This window comes from Podarcis cretensis (genome assembly GCF_951804945.1).
Source record: "Podarcis cretensis genome assembly, chromosome: 13".
Classification (NCBI taxonomy): Eukaryota; Metazoa; Chordata; class Lepidosauria; order Squamata; family Lacertidae; genus Podarcis; species Podarcis cretensis.
Window position 1 is genome coordinate 25,818,319 of NC_137182.1, and position 26,712 is coordinate 25,845,030.

General features: G+C 42.9%; 2 protein-coding genes across 7 annotated transcripts in view; one reads left to right on the top strand and one right to left on the bottom strand.

Moving 5' to 3' along the window:
• LOC307200294 (acid-sensing ion channel 2) overlaps positions 1-26,712 on the top strand; it is a 383,251-nt gene that overhangs the window by 79,325 nt on the left and 277,214 nt on the right. The gene's annotated exons all lie outside the window — the stretch shown is intronic.
• LOC307200327 (uncharacterized protein) lies at positions 1,189-22,460 on the bottom strand. 4 transcript variants are annotated; one of them, XM_079948866.1, is made up of 9 exons: positions 22,349-22,444; positions 20,696-20,830; positions 17,032-17,163; positions 15,347-15,561; positions 13,801-14,089; positions 13,192-13,499; positions 10,774-10,817; positions 4,541-4,678; positions 1,189-1,329 (listed from the first exon to the last, which is right to left on the bottom strand). In XM_079948866.1, the coding sequence occupies exons 3-8, from the start codon at positions 17,161-17,163 to the stop codon at positions 4,563-4,565; spliced, it is 1,104 nt and encodes a 367-aa protein (XP_079804992.1). In that variant the 5' UTR covers positions 20,696-20,830; positions 22,349-22,444; the 3' UTR covers positions 1,189-1,329; positions 4,541-4,562. The 4 variants fall into 4 exon arrangements, with proteins under 4 accessions (XP_079804992.1, XP_079804993.1, XP_079804995.1 ...); XM_079948867.1 differs by having other exon boundaries at positions 4,520-4,678; XM_079948869.1 differs by having other exon boundaries at positions 15,347-15,543; positions 22,349-22,441.

The following is a 26,712-nucleotide window of genomic DNA, read 5'->3' on the forward strand; positions in this document are numbered from 1 at the left end:
CATGCACAGAAAATATTCTTTAGCTTGGATATACCAGGCCTTGGAGCCTTTTCTCAGTGGCTGGAACATGTGATGCACTAAAAAAAGTAAAGAGAAAAGCTAACAAACAAACTGAAACTGGCACAGGGACAGATAAAAGAGGATGCCCTGGCTCCCTTTTATTACATACACAGCCCAGCAAGACAACAAGAAGAACCCACCAATAAATAAAATAGTGCTTTTGAGCATGTGCAGAATGTCTCCCTTCCCCATTGGCGAGTAGCCATAATCAGCCATACATAACCAAGGTTATGGGGGCAGGACTTCTAGGCAAGAGGTCATGTTTTGGCCATTTTTAAGCACTAGCTGCCAGGATGTAGAGCACAGGAATATACATCCAGTTATACTGATGATAATCCTTAATACTATCAGCATTCTCCAACAGGGGTCCACAAATATGGCAATCAGGGGTTTTTTTCAGATGGAACTTGCTGGAACTCAGTTCTGGCACCTCTCAGGTGGTGCCATTGTCATTATAAGAGAACAATGTTCATGATGAGGTCCAGCACCTTTTTTTTCTAGAATAATCGCCCTACTTAGGTCCATTCATTTCAGTGGGTCTCCTCTTGAATACATCTTAGATATACAACCCTTTGCCTCTTCAGAGCAGGATGTGAAAACCCCCAAAAGCTTTCTTGAAGTCTACTAGAAATTATTGGTTGGCTAGAACATGTGGACCCCTTTTTGCTCTTCCTCTTCTTATAAGCATTAATCTAATAATACCATTTAATAGAGGGTGTGTGCGTCACTGTGCAGTAGGTTCAGATTAGAGTTGATCAGAAGGCATGTCTTTGAACTGTGGGCCTGAAGCAATGAGAGAAAGAGGGGTGGAACGGGGAAGCCAGCCACCAGGAAAATCAGTTATGTTGCAGGCATGGGTAAGAGTGTAATTGACTCATTAACCAGAGGCCTTGCAAAGGGGAGTATGTGGTGGTGACAGAGGGTGAGATTGTCCTGACCTAACAACCAGAGGCCTTGGAGAGTGCAAAGTGTGAGTTGTAACCTCAATATATGGGCCTGATATTAGTAAGGGTGTAGTTTACATTGTCAGGGTGATGGTTCGTCATGATACAGAAGGCTAATGAATAACCCATCCGTGGTGACTAGAGACATTTCAGGCATGCACAAATGTCAGATAAAGACACTGTCTATAACCAACCAACATCTTTATTACATTTAGAATTTCAGGTGGGGCAGAGACTCCTGCCCTTTGTGCCTATAGGCTCCTGGTTTCACTCCCCCCTGCGTTTCCTCCCTCTGGCCCGGGCTCTGGCACTCCGCTTCTCCTTCCTTTTTTGGAAAAAAAATATATTGTTTTATTTATTAAATTTTTTTTAATTGAGAAAAATAATAATACATACAAATAGCACAAATACCCCTCAAAACAAATAACACAAATATACATATAATACACATAGTCACTACAAACTCAAACAAGACACCTTACCCACCCCCGTGACCTCCCTCCACCACAGCTCAACTTCCTTAAATTTTAATTTGATTGTTTCATTGCATTTCTAAGAATCTCCATCTCTTACAGCCATTCCTGATTTCATTTTCATATTTGCTTTACCTACTTACTTACTTAATCTATACTTACTAGGCATATATGCTTTTCCATTTGCTGGCTAGAACTATTCTAGCTGCTGCTGTGGCATATAATAAAAATCTTTTCTTATTCTGTGGGATACCACTCCCTATTATGCCCAGTATATATGCCTCTGGTTCCCCCCCCCCCATGGAAATCCTGAACATTTTTTCATCATGTATTATATGCCAGAAGCTTTTAATCTTTTCACAACTCCACCAAGCATGGATCATTGTTCCTTCAGCTTTTCCGCATTTCCAACATAAGTTAGACTTTAGTTTGTAAATTTTTGCGAGTTTGGTTGGTGTCATGTACCACCTAAAGAACATTTTTATAAAGTTTTCTTTAACAGAGTAGCAGGCTGTAAAGTTAATATCTACTTGCCATAGCCTCTTCCACTGTTCTAAATAGATAGTCCTGCCGATGTCTTGGGCCTATTTTATCTGCACCTCCTTTACAAATTCATCCTTCAGGTCCCACTCCAATAGGAAATCATACACTTTTGATAGAAGTTTCTTGTTATTTTTTAATAATATTGATTGGAATTTTGAATCTTCTTTACCAAAACCTCTTTTGATATCTTATTTACAGACACTATTCAACTGATGGTATTGGAGCCAATCAGATACATGTTGCCTTAGCTCCCCGAATGATTTTAACTTTAATTGGCCTTGGTCTTCTGTTATCAACTGTCTATACGAGGGCCAGTGTCTTTTCATGTTCAGTTTTTTCACAGCATGTGCTTCCAGCAGGTATAACCACCAAGGAGTTTGTGGCTCCAATAATGGTTGATATTTAGTCCAGACTTTAAATAAAGCATTTCTAAGAATGTGACTGGTGAACCTGCTGTGTACTTTAGCTTTATTATAACTGAGATAGGCATGCCATCCGACTCTGTTACAGTGGCTCTCTAGATCTAAGATGTCTGTTCTCTCCAATATTATCCAATCTTTTACCCAAATTAGGCATTCCGCCTCATAATATAGTTTCAGATTTGGCAGGGCAAGACCCCCCTCTTTCTTTCTTGTCCGTTAATAATTTATATTTTATGCGTGGTTTCTTGCCCTGCCAAATGAATCTTAACAAATCCTTCCTCCAGTCTTCAAAACATGATACTCTTTCAATTATTGGTAACATTTGAAAAAGATACAACATCTTAGGTAAAATATTCATTTTGATTATAGAGATTCTACCTAAAAATGATAGTTTCAACCTATACCATGTCTCTAAATTTCTCTTCTTTAAAAAAAATATTCTCTTCTTTTTTAAAAAAATATAATTATTATCAAATAGATTAAGATTTCTCATTGTTATATCAATACTGTACCTAAATACTTTGCTTGTTTCACAATTTGTAGACCTGACTCAGTTTGTAAATCTTTTTGCTCTTGTTCCAACATATTTTTTACCATGATTTTAGTTTTAGTTTTATTTAACTTGAAACCAGAGACCTTACCAAATTCTGCCATTTTCTCTATTGCTTTAGGAATACTTTTTCCAGGATATTGCAATGTTAAAATTATGTCATCTGCAAAGGCCCTCAGCTTAAATTCCTTTTTGCCAGTTGTAATTCCTCTTATTTATTGTTCTCTTCTCAGTTCCAAATTTAGAACCTCCAGAGTTAATATACGGTAAATAGAGGAGCAAAAAAGGGGCAGCCTTGTCTCGTCCTTTTTTCGATTGAGAAATGTTTTGACTTCCCTCCATTAATTATGAGACAGGTTTGTTGTTTCTGATATATCAGTTTTATACCTCTGGTGTACCTTTCTCCCATCTTAGATTCATCCAAAACTTTCTGTAAAAAAAACCAAGAGAAGTTGTCAAAAGCTTTCTCTGTGTCTATTAGCATGAAAGCAGCTTTTTTGCTAGGTTTTAATTCCAGATATTCAGTTAAATCAATTACAACTCTCATATTGGTTTTCATATGTCTGTTTGGTAAGAAACCTGCTTGGTCTTGATTTATCATATCTTTTAGATGTAATTTTAATCTATTGGCTAAGATTCCTGTAAATATTTTGTAATTATTGTTTAACAATAATATTGGTCTATAACTTCTTACTGACTCGTGGGGGGAACCTTGTTTATGGATCAGAACTAAGTTTGCATCCTGCCAAGTCTCTGGGGTCTTTCCGTCCTGCATTATTTTATTCATCATATTTTGGAATTGTATAGCTATAATCTCCTCTAATATTTTGTAATGCATTGACAAGAGACCATCTGGGCCTGGCGATTTGCCCAATTTCAGATTTGAAATTACTTGATGCAATTCCATTCTAGTAATTGGTGCATTAAGTTGGTCTACTTTTTCTTCATTGATTTTAGGTATTTCTTTCCCTTGGAAATAACTTATAATTTCATGCTCAGCCTCCGGCCCTGCCTTATAGAGGTTTCTAAAATAATCTAGGAAAGATTTGGTTATATCCTCTTCAGTATCTATTAATTTCCCATTTTGTAATAGTTTATTAATTTGCATTTCCTTCTGTTTCTTTTTTAGCTGCCATGCCAGCAATTTCCCGGGCTTAATGGCTAATTTGAAAATTTTTTGCCTCATCCATAAAACATTGTTCTCTATTTCTTTATTTAATAATGCTGAGAGTTGTAATTGTGTTAATTTAATATTTTGGTTTGCGATTTTATCTTTGGGAGATTTTGCTAATGTTTTCTCATTCTTTTCAATTTCTTGTCTAATTTGATTTAACTTTGCTTCTCTAATTCTTTTTTGTAATATATTTTGTTGGATATAAAATCCTCGTATGAAGGCCTTACTGGTGTCCCATATTATTCTAATATCCGTATTTTGTGCCATGTTAATTTCAAAGAATTCCTTTAGCAATTCTTTAGCCTTTTGTTTTATTTTCACGTCATTCAGTAACTTCTCGTTCAGTCTCCAACCTCTATAGTTCTTCTTGTCACCTCTTAGTTCTAGCTCCTGGTTTCACTCCCCTCTGCGTTTCCTCCCTCTGGCCCGGGCTCTGGCACTCCGCTTGTCCTTCCTTGTGCTTCCCCAGGAGCAAGATCTGATGAGGGAGAGAATTTTGCTTGGCTTCCTGCCTGATGAAAAACCAAAGAACTGAAAGTCAGGTCCAGGAAGATGCGACTGAGCCAGAGGAGGCTGAGGAATGAATGGATAGGACTGATGGCAGGGAGATGGTGTCTGGGTGGACAAAAACATATTGTGTGAGAGATGGATACATGTGGAAGAGGAGGGAAGTGATATATTTATGCATGTAAAGTATTTTTATACCATGATCATTTAGTCAAATAGGTTTCTCGCAGTCACTTACAAAACCAGAAGTGAGACACATAAGGAAAGAGGGATGGGGAGGGTGAAGGGTGTGCAGGAGAGGAGAAATGTAAGCTCAGGGTGCTTCTAGACTGTGGCTATTTTTGGGTGAGATTCAATCACATACCAGCAAAATCGGATTGTGCAATTTTAGTTGATTGGGAGGTCTTGTGGAACAAACCCACTTCCCCAAAAGTTCAGATTTCTTTGTGATAAGGAAGGTGATAGGAAAATGTACCGAAAAGTGTAAGGGCAAGATAACTTTTATTATTTTTTATGCAATGCCATCTAACCTCCCCAGAAAAAAATGATAATAAATGCTCATTAAATAACCAACATTGTCTAATCTCCCTGCAAACAAATCAGGATGATTGCTCAACCAACAGGCTGTCTAGAAACAATCTCAGGCACCAGTTCTTAAAGTTACAGTTATTTTAATTACTAGCAGGAATTAATGACTGATAATGAATGACGGTATGGCATAGTGGTTAGGGTGTCAGACTAGGACCTGGGAGACAAGGGTTCAAATCTTTAAACTACAGAGTTTTGAGAAATTAAAGTCCAAGGTACGAGATTGGCTCCATTATTATCAAATATTGGAGACTTTTAAACAAGACAGGAAAATGGGTTTCCAGGTGGAGAAATCGAAACTAGAAACAGAATTGCTAGAACCCAATACTAAGAATTTATCAAGAATGTACAATTTGTTGCTGAAGTGGAATACAATAGATGAGACAGTTAAATCAGCCATGATTAAATGGGCACAGGACATTGGTCATGACATTATGTTTGCTGATTGGGAACAGTTATGGACCACCGGTATTAAATTTACGGCATGTAATGCCTTAAGAGAAAATATTATGAAAATGATTTATAGGTGGTACATGACCCCAGTCAAGCTTGCGAAGATTTACCATCTGCCCAATAATAAATGCTGGAAATGTAATGAGACTGAAGGTACCTTCTTTCACCTTTGGTGGACCTGCCCAAAGATTAAAGCCTTTTGGGAAATGATCTATAATGAAATTAAGAAGGTACTTAAATGTACCTTTTATAAGAAACCAGAGGCATTTCTCTTGGGCATGGTCGGCCAATTGGTGTCAAGGAAGGATAAGACTTTTTTTATGTACGCCACTACAGCAGCAAGGATTCTTCTAGCAAAGTATTGGAAGACACAAGAGTTACCTACACTGGAAGAATGGCAGACGAAAGTGATCAACTTTATGGGATTGGCAGAAATGACTGGCAGAATACGTGACCAAGAGAAAGAGACAGTGGAGGAAGATTGGAAGAAATTTAAAGTTTATCTAAAGAACTGTTTTAAAATTGATGAGTGCTAAAATGTCAAGGGAAAGGAAGATGCAGAATTACAGCTGAAATTGTTTGATGAATTAATATGAAACTGAGAAAGAAATTAAGTTTTAATTTAATTGGAGTAAAGGGTTGCTGAAAAACTAAAATAAGGATGCAAAAAGGGTGAGGTATGGGGAAGTCCGAGAAAGATGGCTTATGAAAATGAGGATATGAAATTATACTTGTTTGTATGTCTTTATTTGTTGATGTTTGTATGTTAGTTTGTCTTAAAATTGGAAAATTAATAAAAAATTTATATATATATATATATATATATATATATATATATGACAAGGGTTCAAATCACCACTTGGCTATGAAGCTCACTAGGTGACTTTGGGCCAACCACCATCTCTCAGCTTAATCTACTCATGGGGGATAATATGGGGAGGGGGAGAGCCATGCATGCCAACTTGAGCTCCTTGGAAGAAAGGTGGGGTGTAAAAGAACAAATGAATAAATATTTTTGGTTCAGGTAACCTGATAGACTGGCTGCTGGTAGGTGGCAGCTGGGGGAGGACCAAAGGCAGCTGGCCTCTCAGCAGAGATGGTAGAAGAGCCCTATTGTTCACTTTCTCTCCCTCTGCCCTGCAACCTGATAGCGTGAGAGAGGGGAGTATGTGGTGCACAAAGCTGCCGCATAGCAAACTGTATCATCGCTCTGTCTGGTGTGTTACTTTCTACTCTGCGTGGGGGCTTGATGTGGCCCTGGGTCCAGAGGTGGAGCTAGCTGCTCCAGCACCCAGAGTGGCACACGGCAAGCATCCCAGGGAGGCAGCGTGGCGACATCATCCCCCTAGGGATGACACGCGGGGCGGACCGCACCTGTGCCTGGGTCTGTTTTCATATGGTCCTTGGCGTAATTTTGAATGTGTGGCAAGGAGGAAAAATGGGAGGGGGGAGCAAAAGACAGAGGAAGTGCAGGGGGACACGCACAAGGAGTTTAAAGAGAGAGAGTAAAGATGATGTCAGCATCTTAAAAAGCAGAGACATCACCTTGCCGACAAAGGTCCGTATAGTTAAAGCTATGGTTTTCCCAGTAGTAATGTATGGAAGTGAGAGCTGGACCATAAAGAAGGCTGATCGCCAAAGAATTGATGCTTTTGAATTATGGTGCTGGAGGAGACTCTTGAGAGTCCCATGGACTGCAAGAAGATCAAACCTATCCATTCTGAAGGAAATCAGCCCTGAGTGCTCACTGGAAGGACAGATCCTGAAGCTGAGGCTCCAATACTTTGGCCACCTCACGAGAAGAGAAGACTCCCTGGAAAAGACCCTGAGGGCAAAGATTGAGAAAGATTGGGAAAGATTGAGGGCACAAGGAGAAGGGGACAACAGAGGACGAGATGGTTGGACAGTGTTCTCGAAGCTACCAGCATGAGTTTGACCAAACCCATTCACATTCAAGAGCCTTTAGCCAAAGCTGCCCTAGATTGAGCCTGGGACCTTGTGTGCAAAAAAATGGAGTGGGGTGTGTGTGGAGGGGGAGGCCTGTGCTCTGCCACTGTGTTGCTTTTCTCCCTCTTCATTAAGGTAAGGACTAAATGGAGGAGGGGTGTGTGTGTGTGCTAACCATTTCTAGGCTGTCTTGCTCCCAGTCATTCAAGGAAAGGCTGGGCTTAATGCCCTCATTATGGGGGTTTCTTTTAATGCTACGCGAAGGGCTTTTAAAAATTATTATTTCGCCAGGTGTTTATAAATTCTTAAAAATTATTTTAATGTTTTTTTAAAATGCTGCTTTTATGACTTGCTGCTGGTGGTTTTTAACACTTCTTTCAATTGTGATTGCTTTTGTTTTGCTTGTTGTTGCTTTAATGGGTTATGGCATTTAAATTGCATTGTGCACCACTTTAGGGAATGCTAGCTATTGGTGCTGTGTGCGTGTGTGTAGTTATTAAGTAAGTAATTGCAATCAGAGCCTTGAAAAAAAAAGTTTAGAAAACATGCAGCCTAGAAATACACTTAAAAGAGAGCCAGAATGGTGTAGGGCTTAAAGTGTTGGACTAGGACCTAGGAGACCAGCGTTCAAATCCCCACTAAGCCATGAAGCTCACTTGGGTGGCCTTGGCCCAGTCACAGTTTCTCAGCCCAACCTGCGTCACAGGGTTATTGTGGGGGAGAGAACTATGGAATTGGAATAGACTTTATTTCCGTAGCCGGCAGGCCATAGCATCAAAGGACAAACACTGACAAAAATACATTACGAATATAGTTACCATAAAATCTTATGACCTATGCATGCTACCTTGAGTTCCATGGAGGAAAAACAAGTTATCAATGTGATAGATAAAATATATAAATAATAAAATTGCAGAGGGCCAACCTAGTAAGAGCTACCACAGTGTCTTTTAAAAGTTGCCGAGATGCACACGTCTCTGAAAGTCCAGCCATGAAGCCCCTGGGCATGCTCCTCTGGTTGGGAAGTTCCAAAGTGGAGGTTTTCTTCCTGCAAAGTACCTTTCTGCTTCCTCACAGACTTTATTTTAGAAAATGGGGGGGGGGGGGCTGGAGGCTGGGAAGGTTCTCATGTCCATGGGCAGGATGGACACATGGAAGAAGAATTTATTTAATGCAGGCAGGGCCCAGGCCATCGAGAGTTTTTTTGTGGTAGTGCACAGATCCTTCTTTTGGGTCTGGGAGCAAATGACACATGGGTGAGAAGTGCTGATCATTACACATGAAGGGAGGTAGGCATGTGGAGGGGAGGCAGGAAAGATGAAGGCTGCTATAAAGCGGGGCTAGCTCTCCCATTAGGCAAGGCGAGGCAGCAGCTTTTGGAGCACCATTAAGGGGGAGAAAATTGCCAATTATTTTCATTACGAGAGGTGCCATTTTGATTTTCTGCCTCAGACACCAAAATGCCTTGGGCCATTTCTGCTAAAAAAAGGAACAAATATGGAAGAGAGAGGCACAGCGGCAGAGGATAAATGGAGGAAAGGAAGAATGAATATACAGCTCAGGGAGAAACAGACGGATTGTTGCAGGACTAGAAGCCCATGACAGAGCAGAGGGGTTAATGCAGCCTTCTCAGAGTGGGTAGGGCATTCAGAGAGAGAGTTTAAATATATGTTTAAAATGCTGCTGCAGTATTGCATTTGTATAGCATAGTGGACAAACAGGGTGCTTCTGGAATCTAGTGTGTTAGCTAATGGTCAGAGATTTTTCTTTCACAAGCTGGTTATTGGTTTTGGTTTTAAAAAAACTTGCACTGCTTAAATGAATGTAGCTCAGTGACAGAGCACATTTCCACACATGTGAAATATCCCTGGTTCAGTCCTTAGTATCTCCAGGGAGGACTAGGAAAGAAACCCTGGAGAGATTGAGCTAGATGGATCAATAGACTGCCTTGGTATACATCAGCTTTCTATGTGCCTATGCAGTTTCTGAATGTGTTTCAAGGGCAGCTCCACATAAAGCTCATTACAGTACTCTAGTCTTAAAGCAACCAAAGTATGTGCTGGAATACCAGCTCTGTCAGGCCTCCTTTCTCCCTCAGTTGTCAGCTGGCAGCAGCCATTCCATCAGCGGAAGAGATGGGAAGTAGGACTCATTCCATCAGCTCTGCTGAAAGACCAGCAGAAACATCCTGCCCCTGCACTGATTCTGTGTTAAAAGAAGTACTAGTTAAGAAATGGTGCCTGAATTTTTCTCCTCCTCCTCTCCCTGTCAGGTTTTTAAAAAATAAATAAATACATAGAGTGTAAGCTTGCAGGCAATGACTAATTGATTGTATATAAACCATTTAAATGACTGTATGGGAGCCACCCTGGGAGCCTTTTTGGCCGAAGAGTGGGGTACAAATGCTCTAAATGAATTAAAAAATAAAATAGAAACTGTGGCAAGATGTGCTTTCTCTAGAAGAGGCTGCAGTTGGCACATCAGCTGAATCTGAGCAAAATGTGAGCTGCATGCAGCCCTCAAGGCCTTTTTTTTTTTTTTTGCAGCCCTGAGCATCATTTGATGCTGCCCTCTCAGCCCTTGCACTGTCTTCCCAAAGCCAGGTGAGCAAGGTGCTGGGCTTTGGGAAGGAGGTGCAAGAGCTCTGATGGGGTCCTAGAATCATCCTGCTTCATTCCTAAAGCCTAGTTAGTCCTTTCCCAGCTTTGTGAAGGAGATGTGAGGACTCTAGGACCCTGCCAGAGCTTCATACCTCCTTCCCAAAGCTTGGTCCTTTCTTAGCTCTGACCATACAGTATGTGGTGGTTGTTGCCCAGGCAGTCTGTCTATGTCAGGGGTCTGCAACCTTTAAGACAAAAAGAGCCACTTGGACCAAAGAAAAAAAAACTGGGAGCCGCAAAACCATTGCGACATTTAAAACAGTGGGGAGTGTCGGGGCACACAATGCGCCTCCTCCCCTCGCTAGTATCCGCCCCGGAGCTACGGCAAAGGTCATGCGGCTCCGGAGCCGCGGGTTGCTGACCCCTGGTCTATGTGTTTGCACTGGGGTTGGGTAGGTGGGGAAGTCACAGAGAAGTGAGATTTTGTTCGATGGTGCAGACATCTCTCCTACCTTTCTCTCCTGAGCTGCTTCGATGGCTTTTTATGTCAGATTTTCTGAAATAAAAACAGTGCCCCTCATTAGAAACCCATGTTGTTTGACTCCATAAGACCATTCCCCAATTTCTAACTGTCTGCACAGTGAAATAAGATGCACAAACATGCATGCACTCCTGTGCCCAAAGCGCTCTCTCTCTCCTCTCTGTCACAAATATTTAACATAAGATTGTGCACATGACAGTAAAAAAAAAAAAAAAATGCCATTGAGCCACGTCTCCATGTTAACCTGAGATAGAAAGAGAAAACAAATGAACTTTCTGTTGGTTTTCTATTTGTACTGTATCTTATTGAAGCTAAAAAAGATTTGAGGCCAGAACTACTCCATCTGCTACCGCTGAACTGCCAAGCTCTCCATCCCTCCACCTTTAAGTGTTTCAGGACACTCACCTGTGTCAGGGCACCATTATATCCTGCGTCCCACCACTCCTATGTCCAACTTCACCAACCCCAAACTCTGAGGGGAAGACCCAAGCAGCATGACTAGATATTTGAGCAAGGAGACCAGGATTAGCCAGGGAGCTGTCCAGCAGTATCTGAGCTGTGAAAGCAGGCCCAGTGTGTGGTGAGCTGGAGCAGCTAGGGCACTGTCCATCAGTAGCTGAATTTGCAAGGGCCTGGTGAAGGAGCTGTTCTATCAAAGATACTGTACCAGGAGCTATCCGATGGAGACTGAAGAGCTTTATGTTAGACTTGGCTGCCATGCTTCTTCCTGGTAACTCAGCAGGATCCTGATCTGCAGTTCATACCACTGCTTGCCTCTTCCCCTGGAGTATTTGGACTCATCCAGACTTCCTTTTGTGTCTAGGCACAGTCCTACGCTATAAAGCTTTAAAAAGCACCATGTCTGAGTGCTTCCTTTTTTTTTTTTGCCTTGATGCTTTCCTTATTTGCTCTTTATTTCTGAATCGGAGCAAACAACAATCTGTGAAAAACCTGAATTGCTGTTTGTTTCTATTTGGCATTAAAGAGCAGGTTTTCAAAGGGGCAGTAGTGGAGCAAAAGAAAAAGTGCTCTTTAAGGTGAAGACCTGTGCCTAGAAAGCATGGCACAAATGGAAGTGTGGATGAGCCCTTTGTTTGTCTGAAACATTTAAATATCACCAGCCTATTTGGATTTCAGGCTGGCACACAATCCATTTATATCATAACATAATCAGCAGCAATATAAGAATGCAATCCTCTTTAAAAAAAAAGTGACAAAAACAAAACCAAGCTGTAGCAGTTTATAATCCCTGGGTGAACAGAAATGCTTATGCCTGGCTCTGAAAAGAGCACACAGCTCTGCGCTTTTATGGCTTATTGATGTCTCCCAACATTATTATTATTTCCTGATGATAACACTAAAATGAGAAATTGAGGGGAGGTAAGTGTCTTGCGTTTAGATTCAACTTGTTCTCATTTCAGGAATGAAGTTCCTCTACATCAAAGCCTAAGCAAATATCAGGCCACTGAAGAAGGCTCTGTTGAAAAGCTTTTGGTCAAATTGTTATTAAGGAACACTCATTTCCATATGCTTTAATGGGCATTTTGCCTTTATAAAGGTGATAAGAATGCTTGCTTTAATATTTTTACCCTTACTTTTATGAGTGGGATAAAATTATTTTTTTGTTACATAAACTTGATACAGTTCTTTTCCTTAACATTTTTAAGTTGAGCATGGTTAAGAATAAGGTAAGACTTGGAAGTTTCTGCTGAAAGGGTTGCAACATAGACACCTGGGGAGCATCTTTTTGGAGGGGATTCTGTAATTGAGGAGGGTAGGGAAAAGCCCTCTCCCTTGTAATTAAATAGTGTACATGCTGAGCTTCACTGTGTTCTCTGCTTCTGGCAGGGTGATAGTGGTAGGTCCAGAGCTAGGGTGGGTTTTTTGGGAGGTTGCTGGGTCCTTCAAAATTTCAGCCTCCTCAGGCAGAGTGTGGGCTGGGAATCCTGATGCTCTGTGGCTCTAGACAATCTGGGCTGGGGGATGGAGTCTACTGTCAAACAATAGCAACTTCCCCAGAATCCTCCCCAGTATTTTCTAAGCAGGGTCAGCCCAAGACATTTTTCTGCCTGAGGCAAAGGACAAAGTTGTGCGGCCCATGCCCAATTCCCCATGTATAGAGGCAGGTTGAATCTTTCTTCAACACTTGTAACAGTATCCTCCACCACCGTTGAAATTGACAGGCTAGTTTAGGCGGTGTACACAACTCTGTCTTTCATCAAATTGGAATGGCCAGGGGGCTGATGCTGCTGATCCCACCTCCCAGCTCTCAGAAGACACTGCCTTACTCTTCCCAATGGTAGGGAAGGTCCGGAGAAAGATGAGAGACTGCACAATTTTCCCAGCTATGCACTCCCCCTGGGGCCACGCAAGCTATCCCTCTTGATACCTCTTAGTCTGGGAGCCACTTTTCTCGCCAACGTAGCTCTTCCGGTTGGGGCTCAATTCAGCGGCCTCCTTTTCTGACTTCTCAGCCAGCTCCTGTGCCTCTAGAGGCAGTTCAGGATCCTTAGTGAGTGTGTTCTCTGATCTGGAAGGCAGTGCTGGTGTTAGAGGCTGGAGGCTGCCCGAGCTGTCTGAAGATATGATTGGCTCACTTGTTTTCTTGGTCTCAAATTCCTGGGCACTGGCCATTTTGGTGGCAGTGTGAATATTCCAATTGCGCTTTCCTGAAGATGCATGTTTAGGAGATGAACTCTGAGGAAATGGAGAATGGGGCATTCAGCCAGGGAGAAAGATGACCAAAGAGTCATGACTTTCAGCTCCAAATCTCTCCCACCCTCCACGTACAGATATTGTTCCAGTTCTCTAAACCACCAGCTAGGCAGCAGGAGGCTGGGCTTTGAAGCCCTTGATGTCCCACCTGAGACACAGGTACAGGGCTCATCCTTAACCCACTCTTCCCCAGGATGCAAACCCAGATATATAAGGCCTGCTCCATTTCCCTCTTCTTCCCATTCATTTCTCCACCAATTCCCAGGGGCCAGAGCTTACTGACCTTGAGAGCGTTCTTCACTTTGCCTTTGAGAGGCAGTGATGGAGCTGACGAACTGGGTTTCAGGCTTTTGGGCTTCTTCCCTTTCTTCTTCTTCGGATGCTCATCAAGGTTTTCTTCGGAGGGTGGCCGCAGCATTTGGACAATCCTGACCCAGGCATCAAAGAGATCACCTCGCTTGTCTGACTCACACAGCTGGAGGTAGAAGGTGCGGCCACTCACCAGCTTGAACCGCAGCTGCTTTTTCTCTGCATTGTGGATGCTGATCTTGACGTAACGCAAAGGGAATAACCTGCATAGGTGTGTGTGTTGAGGGAGTGAGATTGGGAACAGTTAAGGCTTTAAAAACTGCAGCTTACTGTTCTGCACCACTGAAATGATAATCTGTAAGGAAGAAAGCAATGAAAGTTAATCTGTAAGAAAGCAGATGCTCTGTCTCAGTAGCTCAGCAGCAGAGCATCTGGTTGGCTTGCAGAAGGTCCCAGGTTCAACCCTGGGTCATCTCCAGGCAGGGCTGGGAGTGTTTTCTGTCTGAAACCCCGGAGAGCTGGTGCCAGTCAATATCGACAATATAGGGCTAGATGGACTGTTGATGTGAATCTGTACAAAGTGACTTCCTATGTTTCTATGTGTACTCTTTTCAATCCAAGATAATTTATTCATTTGTATCTTTAATAGCGGGAGGATGAATCATGTGGACTAGTAGTTTGAAATACTTGTTATAAGCTTGCTCATACAGTGGTACCTCGGGTTACAGACGCTTCAGGTTACAGATGCTTCAGGTTACAGACTCCACTAACCCAGAAATAGCACCTCGGGTTAAGAACTTTGCTTCAGTATAAGAATAGAAATCGCATGTCGGTGGCACAGCAGCAGCGGGAGGCCCCATTAGCTAAAGTAGTACCTCAGGTTAAGAATAGTTTCAGGTTAAGAATGGACCTCCAGAATGAATTAAGTTCTTTACCCGAGGTACCACTGTATACATTTTGAAAAGCCCAATGCTGTGCGATTTCATGGAGTTGTCTTCACAGAATTTGCATTAGGATGCAAATACCAATCCCCCCCCCCTCAAGTTAGCCTTACTCTGGGGTTGGTTTCTCAGCTGCCAAAAGGATAGGGAGGAACCTGGGGCTTACTCTTCACTCATCTGTGATTTCACCAATGAAGCAAAAGTTCTAGGAAGAGCAAACCTCCAGTGCTTGCTGTACAGGGAAAAAAAGAGTCTGCTTTTGCCAGCAACCTTTTACAAAAACAATCATCCTCAAAGCACATGGCTGTTGGCATTTCAAGCAGGGAGGCATTCCCACAATATCCTCCAATTCAGCCACAGGTTTGCTGGTGATGAGGACACACAGTTCCCACAAAAGCCATTTGGGCAAATACAGAACAACCAGAACAGGTGAATATAGGTTCCAGGGCTGAGCCATAGAGACCCGTGACTCAAATTAAGCCCCACTTCCCTTGCTTCCTGTGATGTGCTATGGAAATTCACTGAGCATGGGGTATTGTCACCTGGGCATGCCCCTGATGCCACTGCAGAAAGACTCACCTGGTTAGCTCATATCTTGGTGGTGGGTGACGGTGGAAGATGCTTTTTGCCTTTGTAGTGTGCTCTTCAGATGGGGCAATGGGCCGTGCCAGGAGCAGCACATTTGGGATCAGCAGGACAGGGCTTGTAGAGGTAATGCCAAGAGTCACAATATGCTCCTGGTTGTGGATCTCAACTGGGCCACCTTGTTTGCTGATCTGAGGGTACAAGATAGACTTAACACACAGTTTCCTGCCTTCTAAAAATGGACGGTATCTCAACCAGCCTCCCCCAACTTGGTGCCCCTCTAGATGTTTTGTAACACAACTGCAATAATCTCAGACGGTTGGCCATGCTGTTGGTGGGGCTGATGGGAGTTGCAGTAGAAAAAACATCTAGAGGGCACTAGGTTGGGGAAGGCTGGATGAATCCTTATTGCTAGTGTTTGTGTTTGGAGAGGGACTAACCTACAGTGGAAATTACATGTACTTTCCTTTGCTGCCTGCCCTTTAAAATTTTATTTTCACTGGGTGATATTCAACTAATTTTTAACCAGTATAGATTCAGGACAGACAAAAAAAAGCACTTCTTCATGCAGTGCATAGTTAAAACTATAGAATTTGCTCCCACAGGAGGTAGTGATGGCCAGCAGCTTAGACAGATTTAAAAAGAGGATTAGATAAATTCACAGAGGATAAGACTGTCAATGGCTACTAGCTATGTTGTCTGCGCTCTTCGGTTGGAGACAGTAAATGATTCTGAATACCAGTTGCTGGAAACCACAGGAGGGGAGAGGGCTCTTGAGCTCAGGTCTTGCTTGAAGGCTTCCCGCAGGCAACTGGTTGGCCACTGTGAGAACAGGATATTGTGCTAGATGGGCCACTGGCCTAATCCAGTAGGCTCTTCTTATGTTCTTATCCACGGAAATTAATGAACATGACTAACTTAAATCCATTTATTTCAGCAGGTGTACTCTGAGTAAAAGTTAGTTAAATATCACCCTTACAGTATCATATGTATTTCATATGAGATTTCAGTGGGATCTAAGTGCAACTAAGTTCGGATTGAACTCAATGTATTTGTAGAGAATCTGGTGAATATATAAACTGAATATAATTTCCTTCTGACATTCCTCCAGCTATGAAGGCTGATATATATATATATATATATATATATATATATATATATATGAATTACTTAACCCCAAAGGGTACAAGTGTTGAATCTGACAAGTTGGTATTTAACATAATTTCCTCAAAATCCATCAACAGACACGGGCTGGTAGCTTGGAACAGAAAAAATGGTAGAACGTTACCAAGTGTCTATAGCTGGTGAGCTGCATTTGCCTGATGCATCACAAATCATGCACAATCCCAAACAACCAATCACAACTAATCTGTGATGTGTGGATAATAATTCAGGGGTAGCCAACCTAGAGCCCTCCAGATGTTGGAGTACAACACCCATCATCATCGGCCATGCTGGCTGGAGCTGAGGGGAGTTTGTAGTCCAACAACTCCTGCAGGGTGCCATGTTGGCTCCCCTTGGAATAATGATACACTAACCAAGAGCAGAACTTTTAAGGCCCAGGAACCTATCATTTTAGGAATGCAACCATTTATCTAGCCTTGCTGGCCTACACCTCTCCTTTGTACCTGTTTAGATTCCTGCCTCCTACACCCGCACCAAACCTCCCAGGGGCTTACCTGGATAAAGTCACTTTCAAACATGGGGGAAAACTGGAACATTCCATATTCCCCCTGGCGCAGCTGGCGCTGGAGGGGCCCCATTTTCCTGGTGAAAAAGGTTTTCCCATGGCTTGCTTCTGTGCCTGGCATCTTGGAAAACAGCAAAGATTAAACTGAGAAATGGGGCCAACTTTTCTAAGCATCTGTAGTGGTAGTCAACTAAGTTTTACTTGGCGTAGGCCCATTGAAATCGAAGGTCCCCCACTTGGTCATGCTCATTCAATTTCAATGTGCCTACCACCCCTGGTTTTCAGATTCAAGTTTCCCCGTGCAAAGTTTGGTATTTGTAGAGGCGATGAAAGCTTTTCAGCTTCAAAAAGTGGCCTTTTGCTCTTGCTATGGTGGTGAATGCTTCACATTCAAAATCAATGAAAAGAGCAAAGTTTTGTGGGAAGAGTGCTTATTTACCCTGTTATGGTGGGAATCAAAAGCACCCCCCCAAGCCTATCTTGCTTCAGAGGGATACAACAGGGCTCAGAAACAGTGTAAATTGAATATTATACCAACATACTATTTGAATTCCAGGCCAAATCCAGTGCTAGCTTCAAACCTTTAGGGCCCTAAACCAGGGATTTGGAACCTCACCCTTGAAATCAGTCCTCTAGGCCTCTCTGTTTTTCCCTTGGGACTCTTATCCAACCACACCCCTTTCCAGGCTGCACCCTTAAATGGCTCTGCTCTGTGCCTTCCATTAGTGTGGAACCTGTGACTCTCTCAAATATTGCTAAACTGCAACTCCCATCAGCTCCAGCAAATGGCCTGGGATGGTGGGCCCTGGAGGGACGAAGGTTCCCCACACCTGCTTTAGTTGTCCCCCCCCCCCCGGCTGGAATATGTACTTGCACTGATGGAGAGAGATGTGCAGGATGTGGTTGTAGGTAGAAACCTTTGGCTTTGACTGTACAAAGCTAAGAGTCACACCTGTTGCTCTGCTCGCTTCTTCCTCTGGCCCTGCCCATCCCTGCCATGTGGCCCCCAGGAGGTTGCCCATAAGGGAGTTTGGCCCTCAGGTTGCAAAAGGTTCCTCACTCCAGTGCTAAACAGTTTGGGACCAAGCAGCATACCTTAAGGACCACCCCCTTCCATGCAAACCTGCCAAGGCAGTCACATTAATGCTGACAGCTGTACCACACTTCCATTGGAGGTACAGAATGACAGGTATGTGATACAGGGCCTTCTCAGGATTCATTCACACTTCGTTTGTCCCATGATTTCTAGTCACGGGTCCAATAGTGTGGTGGTGTTGTTGTTGTTTGTCGTGCCACTTTCCCTTGGAAACCCCACTGTTTACCAATGAACTAGAACAAACATCAAAATGCAGAAAACCCGACTTTTTTTGTCATTCAGCACTAAACCGTGGGGTTTCCCGGGGAAAATGGCAGGACAAAAAAAGGAACTTTTGAACCTGTGACTAGAAATACACAAACAGAAGAAGGACGAGCCCTTTAAGTTTACCTAGGTAGCCCTTCCTGGAGCACTCTGCCTCTCTTCACAGCTGCTTCACAGAAGTGATAGTGGTGGGGTCTAGTGTGCACCCTCCTCCTCCCCCCTCTTCCTTACAGTCAGCAACCTCCCCCCCGCCACATGATTTCCCACCAGACACAGGAGGAGGAAGTTGGCATTCTGATATATATCCTCAAAACAGACAACAAATGAGGGCAGAGTGCCAGCTTGCCCTCTGCCCCCTCCTGAAAAGAGGCAGTGACTGCTGCTGAGAGGTCAGGGACACAATGGCGCCCCTCCCTGCCAGCTCCTCCTCCTCCTCCTCCTTTAGCTTTAAACAGGACTTAGGCCAGATATTTCCTCTGACAGCCCTTCGAATAGACGGCTGTCCTCTGTAAGGTAGGAGACCTGGCCACCCTACAGGCAGCTGCCGTAATTGTAATTGCCCACAATGCTCTGAGGTCATGTCGCATCCCTCCACAGCATTGAGGGCAATTACACTAATTACCACTCAGTGCTAGTTTGAGAGCTGGAAAAAGGGGGTCCTGGAGAGTGGCATCATCATCATCAGGCTCTTAGTAGCTGCCCAAGGATGTCGCCTGCTGACACACTAGGCCTTCTTTCAGCTAGCTGCAAAGATCTGATTCTTCCAACACACACTTGGGCTAGAAGGCGAGGGGGAGTTATTGTTTTGTTCTGTTCTTGTTTTTATTATGTATTTTGTCTTATCCTGTATTTTTATGCTGTGAACTGCCATGAGATCTATGGATGAAGGGCGGTATACTACTACTTCTGCTGCTACTACTACTAATAGAAGTGAAACTGTTTTTTGGTGGCTGTGCTGCTAATTTTAATATTATTGACGGTCTTTTTACTGTGCCCCTTGTGATTTTATGCTGCTGTCCTTTTAATGATTACATGATAGCTTTTAATGTTATCCAGCTTGAGATGTCTTTGACTGAAAGACAGGACATATTTTATCCTAATAGCAACATAATGAGCATATCTGCATTGCATGCCATTCTAACCCTACCCCCAGAATCAAAGGGATTGTAGTTCTAGTTCTCAGTGCTCTTTATGGTCAGAAATCTCCAGACCTCCTCAAAATAACTAGAAACTCCAGGATCCTCTGGCTAGAAGGAATGACCATTAGAGTTCAATATTGCTTTATAAATACAGCCTGTTAATTATAGTAGTTGGGGAAGGTTGGGGTGGGGGGAGGGGATACACACACACACACACACACACAGAGAGAGAGAGAGAGAGAGAGAGAGAGAGAGAGAGAGAGAGCGCAGTTTGCCTAGGGCTATCCAGTGAGATCCATGGCTGAGCTGGGATTTGAACCTGGTCCAAAGCTATCACCACTATACCATTATCCCTTTTGCCTTCATGGAAGGAACTGAACCTTTTGCCTGTTATTTGACTCTAGTACTAATAGGATCTTTGGGAGCAGTGGCTATAGATTACAAGCCCTTTGCTGGCACTAAAAAAGCTTCATTTTAGTGGGTTTAAAAGTTCATTTTTTACTGCAAATTCTGGAATCTGATAGGCCAGGAATAGCTAACACTGTGCCCCCAGATGCTGTTGAACTTCTGCTCTCATCAGCTATGGCAAGCATGGCCAATGGCCAGGGATGATGGAGATTATATCATCACTATCACCATTTATAGCCAACCTTTCCTCCAAGGCACTCAAGGTGGTGTAAATATTTCTCCCCATTTTATCCTCACAACAGCCCTGTGAGGTAGGTTAGACTGAGGGTGAATGACTGACCCAAGGTCATCCAGTGAACTTCATAGCTGAGTGGGGCTTTGAACCCCACTAGTCCAACACACTAACCACTACACAGCACTTTTGTTGTAACCAGCAGCATCTGAAACCCTTGCCTGACATTAGCTTCTCCTTTCTTAGAGTCTAGCTTCACTGGGGGTTCACCTTGGAATCTGTTTTAAATACCTGGGTTCAGATCTAGAATCTTGAGAACAGAACAGAGTGCCTCTGTGAAAATGCAAAGAGCCTTTGTTAACCTCTGAATAATCATAACTTGGTACCATATTCCTGGGATTAGGGGAAGGGCCTCCAGACCAGTAGACACAGCTTCTACAAAGATTTGAGGCCCAGCAATTCTTTTATTTTAAACTCTTAAACTTTTACCCTGTCCCACACCCCAGACACTTACCTGTGCTCACTCTACTCATGTTATCTTCTTGTCTATCAGATTCTGTTATTCAGAGCCTCCTCTTTTGTCACACTGGCAGGTGTTTTATGACATCACTGATGTCTCTATTGCTTCTTTAGCCCAATCATTGCTCACCTGGTTTACAGGTGACGAAGTGGGTCAGAGAGATCATATAAAATAATTAATCTATGTAAATCAGTGGCTGAGCAGAGCTTTGAACTCAGACTGCTGTCCAGCAGGATGTAGATGACAAAACTTAAAATCCAGTGATAAATGATATAAAGTTTGATACAAACTTTAGATCCGTGTGTGTGTGTGTGTGTGTGTGTGTGTGTGTAATAACCAGTAGAGAAGGTAGGAAGAAAACAGACCACATAAAACACAAAATAGTATGTTAAGTATACTATTAAATAAAGAATTAAAAACAATGCAATTTTTTTAAAATGAGAAATATAAAATAATTGTATTAAAATGGTAGAAAAAAACAATGTATGGTGTTAATAATTTTAAAATTAAGGCAAGATCCTGTCACAACAAGATTGAGTCCCATTAAGCTGCTTTTTTATCACATCAGGGGAAAAGGTAGGATATAAATAAATAATGATAATAGATTTCACACTTTTGGAATTCCCAGTGGGATCCTGTTGATCAGGTTCTGAGTTCAGAGGTGCAAGATTCAAGTTCAGCTCCTATATGAGTCCTCCTTTCTGATCACAAGCCATGGGAAGTACCAGCTAAAAAATGGCTTTGGAGATGCAGTTGGTTGTGGTTATAAAAGGGCTTTCTCAGTGATGGCCTCAGCTTTTTGGAATGCTTTCTATAAGGAGAGGCAGGCAGGTCCCAGCCCTACAGATGCAAATTAGCGGGGAACAGGTCTCCTGAATCTTAAGAGTTGTGTAGAATGTGTGAGTTTGGAAAGTGCAGATTTTCTCACCTTTTTATGACAAGTAGGACCTGCCAAAATTACTACTTCCCTGCCCCTCACCACCCTACTCCCTATAGCTACTGTTGCCTCAGACTGAGAGAAGAGTAGGGCAGCCTCAGGCATTCACTTGCTTGCACCACAGCAGCTGCCTAAATTATGGGCTGCAAGGTGGAGGCTTTGGCTTTATTGATCACCAGTCTGCAGTTGCTTTGGGGTGAGGAAGGGATCCAGTCAGTGGCCCCCTTAGTCTCAATTCCCCATTCTTGAAATGGACAGAGAGGTGACCAGTTTAACCGTATGGTGTAGTGACAGTGAATCAAGAAATGGAGTATATTGCATTTTATCCAAACCAAAGACCCATCGAAACCATCCTTTTTTTTTTCCAGATGGGGGTGTAGTTGGCAAACCAGCCAAATCTCCTTTGTTATGTGTTGCTTGTGCCTTGTTGGGTCTACTGCCAAGCACCTTAACGGGGTGGACCTAAGTTCACTCTCTCCATAACGTGCCTCCCTCTTGCTTGTCTTTTAAAAATTTATTCTGAGCTATAGCTCCTGAAGCTTTAGTATTTTCTGGAAGGGAAAGATTATCCAACCCTTTCATTATTCTGGCTACTCCTTTCTGCACCTTTTCAAACTCTGTGCTGTCTTTTCTGAGAAGGTGTGGTTAGAGCTTCATGTCTCAGTGCTATTGAGCTTGTTGCAAGCACTAGAGAGAATCATGAGGCTTACCTCTAGTTCCTTTTAGCCACACGAGGGTGCTGCCTGAACACTTGAAAGGCTCTGTTTAAATGACATGACTATGTTTGCTCATTTTATTGAGTGGGGGGAGGACAATGAGGTCAGCGGCCAGGCAACAGCATCCAGTGCAGGCATAGTCAACGTGATGACCTCCAGATGTTGCTGGACTACAGCACCTATAATTCTTGACCGTTGCCCATGCTGATTGTGACTGGTGGGAGTTGTAGTACAAATGTATTGAGGGCACCACATGGCTCTCCTTCATCTAGCCAGAGCAGAGTCAGGGCATCTCCCGAAGATGTCCCACAAGGCAGTGGAGGTTTAGCATCAGTTTTCTTTCTCTTAGATGGGGTACCTTCCCAGGTTGGTGAGCCCTACCTGTCCCTCACTTCCTTCTACAGCATATGCAGAAACTGCCTTCTTGACCAATGGACCCACCATTATTCTCATCCCCTCAGTCTACTGAGCCTGTCTTCACATGCGGGGGAAGGATTTGAGACCCATCGACTACCCTCACCTGGTTTAGCCAGCCAGTTGAAGCTGTTCCCAGTGTGTAGCCACTGTTACATGCTGACAGCTTCTAGGAGCCACAAATGAGAACTGAGTACAAAGTGGAGACCAAAGATGGACAAACCACACCAGGAGCACAACGTGTTCCCCACCAGAGATACCACCCCTCCCCTAACACCCCACACAACTCCCACTAACACTCAACAATTGATCATAGTGGCTAGGGCTGATGGGAGCTAGAGTGCAGCAGCATCTGGAAGGCCACAGGTTTCCCACCCCTGTTCCTAGTCCAGTGCTATCAACTCCCAACTGGCCAGGGTTTCAGGCAGGGGTCTCTTCCAGCCATGCTACCGGATAACCTTTTCTTTTTTGAAACTGCAGATGTTAGAGATTTGATCTGTGACCTTCTGAATCCAGAACATGTGCTCTGCTAGGCGATGGCCTCTTTCCATTTATTTATGATCCCTTTAGGTTTATTAACTGCATTAGCAATGTCCACAGCAATGCTAAATATGGTCAATGCAAATAAGGGGTCTTTATCTTGCTACTATAGACACAGATGCCCATGAGAAATAACTTAACCAAATGATCAGATCTTAGTATTTCTAATAATTAGTAATTCTTGCAAAGATGATGTGAAATTAGTATTAGTATTACCCTCATGTTAGTATTACCCTAATGTATTGAAGATGATATGGTTGAAATGGTTCCTTGTCCCAGCTTACCGAGTATGTTCCTGAGTGATGTCAATTTTGATCTAGGATTTCCTGGTTCATAGCTCACTAGGCTGTACTGCAGTGTCACATTTTAAACCTAGGATTGGGTAGCTCTTATTGATCTCCAAGTCCTATCAGCTCCAGCCAGCATGGCCAACGATTGGGGATGATGGGAGTAGTAGTTCAGAAACATCTGGAGGGACACAGGTTCTCCATCTCTGTTTAAAAACTAATACAGTTTTGAAGATGATAGATAGATAGATGGATATAGATAGATGATAGATAATTTGCTGTCAGTGCACAAGAATGCTTCTCCAAGAGGTTTTGCACTCATTCTAAAAATTGTTGCGTTATAAATTTCCCAGACGATCATTTTATTGCTCCAAATAAACTGTAAGATACAATCCTGGATTGCGAGTGCAAAGGGCTCTTGAGAAAAACCCAAGCAGGGTTTCTTTGTAGAAGCACCATGCTGTTATATGTTGATTGGGAGCACAGGGATGAATTTGAGCCAAGATGCACTGAGCCTTTACTGCTGAACCTCTTGTTTCCTGTCTAAATTTTTGATCTGCTTCATCTCTAAGGCTGCTACAACATTTTTTTAAAAAACCCAACAACAATCCTGTCAAGCTAAAATAACCAGTTGTTGGTACATTTTTATTTCTTTTTTTCTGGTGCATTTTTCAAAAAGTCTCAGCATAACTCTCAGCATAATCTACCTCACAGGAATGTTGTGAGAATAACATGGCATAACTGCATGGCTTGAGCTCCTTGAAAGAGGGGCAGTGATCAATAAAACCTGGCTTCTGTTTAACTCAAGGCATTAACCCTAGTCCAAACAAGAAAGCCTTACAGCTTTTCTAGAAAAGATGTTCAGATGAATGTTGGCGAACCTTCAAGATAAAGGAATTGCCCTGTCATGGACCTGTTACTGGGAATTCTCTGTTCATGCCCTAGGAGCTCAAAGATGGGGAACCTGTGCTTCTTCATGGCTTGGACACATAAACTGTTTTAATTGTCAAAGCTCTGCACTGGAAGCAATAATTTGAGAGGTCTTCTGATTATGTGCAGAGTAATTTTTCAGTGACGCGGAATAATTGTTGTATGCCTCTTCCTTCTTCAACCACCTGCCTTCAGTGTCAAAGCATACGCCACTATTTAAGAGGGAAAGTGTTCCTGATCTCACTGTGCTCCAATAAAACCAGTAGATATAGAACTCCTCAGAGGAGCACTACCACCTTGAAGAGCATGGGAAGGGTGAGCTGCAGGCAAAGCTGGACTCCCTTTAGGGCAGAAGGTACTTAATGCATAAATAGTCTGAACGACTGTAATTTTGCATTTCCGCCTCATTAGCCAGATCAATATACAACAGTTACCCTTCACCTCAACTGCATCGTTAGCCTATCTGTAATTTGCCTGCTATTAAGTACTCTCTGGCTCTTGGCATGCAGCAGTTGGGGGCATGAGAGGGTGATAGAGGCTATAGTGGGCGGGCAAGGGAGGTGTGATACAGCTCAGACTATGATCAAAAATACCAGCTCAACTCCCAGTTGCAACCTGAAGCCAAAGGAGAGATGATGAAACCATCCAGATGGGCAGCTGGTCTCTTTCTATGTTCTCTGCAACACTTTGGACATCACTACACATTTCATATTCTGGTTCCAAACTACAGGCCTTGGGTGCTAGTCAATGTTAGCTCCACTCAGAGTAGATCCATTAAAATTAATATACACGACTATGTTAGGGTACTTAATTTTGGGGTGTCTATTCTTGATGTGCAGGGTCACCAGTCCACATCTTGTATTTGCTGACCTATTATATAATTCCAGTGTATGCCTATCACTTTAATCCTTTTATGTAAGTCGTTTTGTAAAATTGGCCTGCAAAGCTGTATATAAATATCATAAAAATGAATACATAAGGGTAAACTATCACAGAAAACACTGCCCTCCCCCTCAATCTAGTTGATGAAAGCTTCACTTTATAGTGATCAGTGTGAACATGAGTGCATATCCTTCCTGCGTAAAGCCTTGAAAGATTTAGACTGACTATTTTAGCATGGCCTTGTATCCAAGCCTGTACTGGATTATTGGAGGATTGCACTGCGGAAGATGCATAAACAGATTGGTGGCGAGAGAGAGAGAGAGAGAGAGAGAGAGAGAGAGGGATGGATGGATGGATGGATGGATGGATGGATGCAACAGTTCCCGAAGTTCTGTGACACGTTACTGTGACCAAGAAACTAAATGGAGGATAAGCATATGCAGAGATAGGAGGCAGAAGCTTATATAACAGAAGCTTATATAAGCAGATGTGAGAAAAGGTATAAGCCCTGTGGGATTGGGCCACTGGGTGCAGAGAACAAGCTTAACTACCATCCTAGTGACATCTCCAAATCAGTGTTCGAAACTCCCATTGTTCTAGGCGCACTTTGTGACAGGGAGTTTCATTAGCGCAAGCAGTTTCTGAGCTCTGGGTTCAGTACTGTGCCTAAGATTTCATATTAAAACTGCAAAGTGGAAGGAAAGGAGGACCCTTTTCTGCCTCGCCAATTCTAACTACTCTCTGAAGACTGGAGAAGAGACCCTCTTAAGAATATTAGGGGGGTGGGCAGGGGAAGGACTAGACCGTGTGAAAAATGAACATAATATTATATCTGCAGTTCATTTTCAACTTTGTGTTCTTGTTATTTAAAAAAGTGTGCTTAGACACTCCATTGTTGCGCCCATAACCTAGGTTTAAGGTGCCATTTAGCTACTAGTTTTCATATCTCAGTTTCTAACATTGCTCCAAATGTTTCCTCTTTATATTCTCCCACATCAGTGCATGGCAACCTTTCACTCCCATTGGAGAAAATGAAGCCCAGCATTTTGGGGCTCTCTAGCATTGAGGCCAAATCCTGTCTGCCACCTTTGATGCACAGTGGCCTGGCCCTCCCTGGCAGAGATTCACAACGTGGTGCAATGTAACTGTGGGTAAAACTCCCAGAAATCATTGCAAGCCCCCTCCCTCCACATGCCCACAAGTAACTTTATAAATGAATGACTATGGGCCAAAGTTAAGCCCCTTTAAGCCTCATCCATTTAAAGAAGACACTGTCAGGGAACTGCCATCAGTGCCAGAGGGAGA